This window comes from Mytilus galloprovincialis, chromosome 3 (genome assembly GCF_965363235.1).
Source record: "Mytilus galloprovincialis chromosome 3, xbMytGall1.hap1.1, whole genome shotgun sequence".
Taxonomy (NCBI): domain Eukaryota; kingdom Metazoa; phylum Mollusca; class Bivalvia; order Mytilida; family Mytilidae; genus Mytilus; species Mytilus galloprovincialis.
Genome location: NC_134840.1, coordinates 13,238,563 through 13,245,038, shown reverse-complemented (window position 1 = coordinate 13,245,038; position 6,476 = coordinate 13,238,563). Strand labels below are relative to the sequence as shown.

At 32.1% G+C, this 6,476-nt stretch overlaps 1 protein-coding gene across 1 annotated transcript; it reads left to right on the top strand.

The window, feature by feature from the left end:
- Nucleotides 1-2,669: 2,669 nt before the first annotated feature.
- Nucleotides 2,670-4,092, top strand: LOC143067220 (cholecystokinin receptor type A-like). The gene has a single exon (XM_076240322.1). It carries the CDS (start codon nt 2,824-2,826, stop codon nt 4,024-4,026), a length of 1,203 nt encoding a protein of 400 aa, XP_076096437.1. The 5' UTR covers nt 2,670-2,823; the 3' UTR covers nt 4,027-4,092.
- The last annotated feature ends 2,384 nt before the right edge of the window (nt 4,093-6,476 follow it).

Sequence of the window (6,476 nt, the reverse complement as noted above, 5' to 3'; positions counted from 1 at the left end):
TTATCATTGTGTGAAAGCATCTGAATAAAAGATCTAGATGTACTTCATCCAAATGGTACAGACAGAAGGAACTAACAATTTTTGTTGATAGACATGTTCATCCATTATTTTATATATTTATCTACCAGAACAACTACATTTTGACATTCTTTGGATGTATAAGTACGCATAAACGTTAATATGTAGAACGAAGTTTAAGTTCTTAAAATCATTTAAACTGTAGAAAGCCATTTGTTGTGCCATAAAATATAGGAAATTTTGTACCTTCTTTTGTGTTTTGAACAAAAACTAAAGAAGAAAGAGGCATCTAAATAGACCAAACGATTAGCATTACAAGATCAACAAAACATAAATGTTTGTCATGAATTACGTCCTCTTCTGCAGTTATGTATGTGCCTGTCCCAAGTCAGGAGCCTGTAAATCAGTGGTTGTCGTTTGTTTATGTGTTACATATTTGTTGTTCGTTCATTTTTTTACATAAATTTAAAAGGCCGTTGGTTTTCTCGTTTGGATTGTTTTACATTGTGATTTCGGGGCCTTTTATAGTTGACTATGCGGTATGGGCTTTGTTCATTGTTGAAGGCCGTACGGTGACCTATAGTTGTTAATTTTTGTGTCATGTTGGTCTATTGTGGAGAGTTGTCTCATTGACAATCATACCACATCTTCTTTTTTTGTATTTGAGAGTATCCCTTGTTGAATGTATCCAAGCTTTTATACATATTTTATAATCATTAGCAAACAGTATGTATGATAGATTGCATGTGTTGTATGTGTAGATTTTTATGAACTTTGTGATTTATGTTGATTTATGTGCTCTATATGGGGCCGTTTATTGAGTATTAAAGATATTAGATTAGTCTAAGATTTGATTTGATTTACAAGAGTTTCAGTATTCTACTTATTCCCACTCGTGGCCCATCACATCGGTATAGAAATCTCCAGACATTATAATAAATCACAAATATTTCCTAAGAGAATAATGACGATTTAAAACTTCTGTTAAACTTTTTATCATAAGAATCACTATTGCTTCATTGGAATCCCAAATGTCTAGTACACTATAAAATATACTCCTAAATTGATAAATAAAACCAGACTTGTTGCAATGTTTTATTGAGTTATACAATTCTATAACCATGAGGTTGCACGTATACCTTAAATAACTTTTAAGGAGATATGCTAACTGGTTATCAATATAAAAAGAGAAGATGCGGTATGATTGTCAATGAGAAAACTCTCCACACGAGACCAAAACGACATAGAAATTAACAACTATAGGTCAACAATGAGCAAAGTCCATACCGCATAGACAGCTATAAATGGCCCCGAAATGACAATTTAAAACAATTCAAACGAGAAAACTAACGGCCTAGTTTATGTACAAAAAATGAACGAAAAACAAATATGTAACACATAAACAAAATACCACCACTGAATTACAGGCTCCTGATTTTGGACAGACACATACATACAGAATGTGGCGGGTATGTTAGCCAGATCCCAATCCTCCCCATAACCTGGGACAGTGGTATAACTGTACAACATAAGAACGAGTATAAAAATTAGTTGAAACAGGCTTAACTCATCAAATGGATAAAAATACAAGTGAACGTGGCCGGGTACCTGTACATCCCGACAACAAAAAGATACTAGGAACAGATCTGAGAGTACTAGCAGTTAACTGACAGCTAGTTCGAAGTCTCTAACAACTAATAAAAAAATCATGCATCTAAGACTAAATTATCAATCCGTACACATCCAACATTCAATGGATTTCGTGAAAAGACGTCATAAACAGTCAGAGAAAAACATGACCTTGTGCAATGCCAAGATACAGGTATCGACAGATTGTAGATTCAGGAATGTGTAAATGTATATATATAACATACAAGTAATATTTAGTTTGCTTTTAATTTACTGATAACAAAGTCAATATTTATACCAATAAAAACAATATTGAATGATGGTTAAAACTATGGAAAAAATTAGTAAAGCACTGATTATATATTTAGCATGTTTAAAAGCTGAAAGAATATTATTATTTAATGGTTCATTACCATAAACATGGTCAACCGAAGCGGATGCAATTTTTGTAATTTCGTACATGTAAGATCTGACATGACACAATACATGTTGAAAAAAGATATTTGACGTGCGGTCACATGTATGATATTATACTTCACAACATGAATATTAAAATCGTTTCCTTATCTTTAATGTCAACTTTAAACAACATTATTTCGAACCGAGTAAATCTTTTATCAAGACTATTCGACGATTATATATGTAACCAAGAACAATGCATAGAAATCTCATCATATCAAGAAAATACGAATAATGTTCTAAAATTTGAAAAGTTTATGTTGTTTAAAGGTAAAAATATATGTAAGTAACCATGTAACATTTTCTATTGTCGTATATATTCATAATGCATCATCAATTTGTTATGTAAATGCGGAATTGATTGATATAGATGTTGTATTTACAAAAAATGTGAATACATTTAAGAAGAAAAGTTTTACGAAAACTTATACATCCTTTTATGACAGATAGGCGTAATAAAATGTATTCTGTGAACGCAGATATACAGACCGGAACTAATATAATATGTAACCACTTTATAAAAGTAAAACATAAAAGTCTTATACTAAAATTATAATCAACACCAGATACATGTTGTTCGACAAATTACATCATCAAGTTTATATGTGTTATTTTCAAGGATGGACTCTAACGTACAATTTCAAGTGTTTTTTACTAAATTTTATATATTAAATAGATACATCGCATTATAAACTTGTTAGTTTAATTACTCTTTTTATGTGGATTATTATTTGCTTCAGAGAAAAAATGAGATATCATAACATTACTGTTTCCGAATGGAATTCCGATTTGGCAAAACTGTTAATTCCAAATAGTGTTATTTTGACATTATATATGATTTGCGGAATAATTGGGAACATTTTGGTAATATTAGTATACACTTTTAAAATGAAGAAACACTCTGAAGACAGATATTTCATTCCTGCATTGGCTGTGTCGGATTTATCAGCCTGCATTGTGTGTGCGTCATTTGGGATATTATTAAATATGATTCAGGCACAGTTTACAAACAACATTTTATGTAAGGCTTATTGGTTCTTTGCCGCGTCTACGACATACATGTCGGTATTATTGCTGACGATCATCGCAATCCATAGGTACCTAAAAGTTTGTCGACCGCTTAGAGCACAAATGTCCCTTTTTTGGAAAAAGGTTGCACTTTTGTCGGCGCTTGTGTTGTCCATTCTGCTTGGATGTCCAACTTCGTTGTTGTATGGAACTGTAGAATTTTCTAACGCAAGTGGCAATCTTACTGGACGTCGCTGCAGTAGAATGAAAGATGTTAATAAGACAGGATCATCGATATATAGCGGAGTTGTTGGCTTAGTATTACTCTCGACAATAACGGTTCTTGTAGTGTGCTACGGTAAAGTTGGACGAACAATTTTTGTTCATTTTAAGCGTATGTCAAAATCAGGACTTAACAAAAATGTTCAAAAAGGACAGTCTCCGAGTTCATGTGACACATCTGCCACACACTCAACAGACCTTCTCAATATAAATCCAGAACTTTCGTCTGTCCCAATAAAACAAGAATTACATACTGACAATAGTGACATTGAAATCAACGATATAAACGTGATTGCTAAAGGCAAGACTGCAAAAACGAAAGTCAAAACAGGCAAAGTGTCAATGGATGCAGAAGAAAAAAATAGAAGCATAATGTATAAGTTTTCTCTAATGTTTATGGTTATAACAATCGTGTTTCTTGTTTGTTATCTTCCTAAAGTTATACTTATGGTTTTGGAAGGACGAAACCCAACGTTTTGGGAGAACTTTTCAAGTGGACAGAGAGCTGGCGTTCTGTTCCTTTATCGTTTTTACATTGTGAACAATGTTGTTAATCCTTTGATTTATGCCTTTATGGACATGAAATTTCGTCAGGAGGCAAAAAGTTTACTGACTTGTAAATATTCTTAGAAAGTTTATACTATCACGAGAATTTATATGACAGTTGTAAGTAGCACGAGCAAAATATAAAATTAATATATGTATTTTGTAGAGAGGACATAGAACGTTACGTATTTGTAGATAGGAAACATAATTCTACATGTATTTTGTATCCTAAACAGCTACTAATAAAATCCAGCAATTTCTGTTATTTAAAAAGGCTGGAATTTCAGACTGGAAATAAAAGGTTGTAATATATGTTGCCTTGCAATAGGTCATTTAAGTAGCCCGTCTAAAGTTGCTCTTTATCGAGGAAAGGATGTCTATAATCTCTCTGGTATTTAATCTGATCAATCCTTAAAAGTTCATTGTACAACGACAACAAAAGAGAAAGTACAACACATTTTAATGAATGCAATTTATTTTATTGACTTAGTATAAATGTGACTTCTTTCATTATTATGTAACCTCTACGTTTTATATTTTACTGACATGTTAGGACATTGACCTGTAGGATATGATTGTATCCCGTCAGGGTGAAGGCAAATTAAACGTGATTCATGTAGAAATCTTTGTATTTTGAGTGTGTCGTCACTGGTTTGTGAACATTCTTGTGTGTACAACCGTTATCGTAGTATTTAGTATTATATATGTAACAAGAAATAAGAAGGTTTGGTGTAATTGTCAATCAGACAACTCTCCACCAGATACCACATGACGTAGAAATTAGAAACTATGTGTCACCGTACATCCTTCAACAATGAGCAAATTCCATACCGCATAGCAGTCTATGAATATATATCCACAAAAGGACAAATGTAAAACAATTCATAAAAACTAACGGCCTCATTTATAATCAAAACAGAAAACAAATACAATATACAGCAACAAACGACAACCACTAAATAACAAGCTCCGGATTATGGGAAGACAAAATGCCACATCCAGAATGTCTTATATAAAATTGCTATCATTTATTCTTGTGTAAAACACTAGTTTTCATGTCCTTAACTTAACAACAAACAATAATAGTTCTGTCATATCATTATTACAAATATATTGTCTACGAAAATTAAATATATATAATCGTAAATAAACCCACCTAGTTTACGAAAACCACACGAAGCTTTTGAACTATCATTTGTCTATGACATAATATACAATAAACTTATCCGACGAGACTCATTGAAAGACAACATCTTATACATATTTAAATCAATGCTATCTCAGGCACAGAATTATGTACATCGATCGTTCATTTTGGTTTTATTTTTAAAGTTCATGCTTAAATATTTTGTTGTTGTTGTTGTTGTTTTTTTTTGTTTTTTTTTTAATTTTTAAGCAATAAATTAAAAGATACATATTTGTCAACTGGTACATTGTAAAAATGCGAGTTATTTTATTCAATAGAACATCTGACGACAATAATCAGCCACATTTCAATCGTTACACCATGACACATAGGAATACACCAAGTGTATATCCCCCTTATGAAAGCTAATTACGTTTACTGACCGATGTGTTGCATTAGCATAGACTGTCGGGCTACGTTCTGGTCTCCATCTAAGATTGCATATATCATATATCAAACGAAGGATCAACAACGTTTATGTGTATATAGTGACTGTGACCTTCGAAATACAGCTGTTGTTCCCCCAAAAAACAACCTCAATACATTGACTAATGACCATGTGATCCAATTTGCTAGATGAAAACTGGAACACATGCATTGAAATCAATGTGAACGGTTGCAATAATTAGGCCAATCAAAGACGATTTCAAAGAACCACAAGATGACCAACATAAATCTATTATTTCTCATTGCTATCATGTGCCGACAGCCATTGCTTTCCAAGAATGAAAAAAATGTAAGGCAAAAATTGTCTTTAGAAATTACAGGAAATGGCGAAGACATTCAAAATATGTTTACACTAAAGAAGAAGAAAATTAGAAAAAACAAAGAAAAAAAAATTATGTTTTACGCAACCGGTTACATAACAAAAATATATCCATGAGTATTGAGTTACTGATTTATTATAAAAAAAATACTTTTGAAAGAGATCAGAAAAACCCCAGCCAGAAATGAGGGACAAGATAATGGTTGCAAACGTGTATGTCACAGCAGTGGTACAACAGTTGCAGTTACACACAAAAAGTGAATGTCGGATTAGTTAATAATAATAAAATAGTTACATGTAGAAAGAGTTGTATAGGACTTTCCTGTTTATTGAATGATTTGTTTGTGCTTTTGTTTATTCGTTTTGATTATAACCAACTTTTCGGCGGTGATGCTAGTCTAGATTATTTTATACTTGATATAATTTCATATATGTTGGTCTTCCTTACCCTCTCGTTCATTTTAGAAACGACACTCACAAACAAAGCAATGGTCTTGCTTGTTATGATTGTTGCAAACTTATTGAGGAGGACAAACTAATAATAACTTAATTTAAAACAAAAGTGCACACGCTGAAATGATT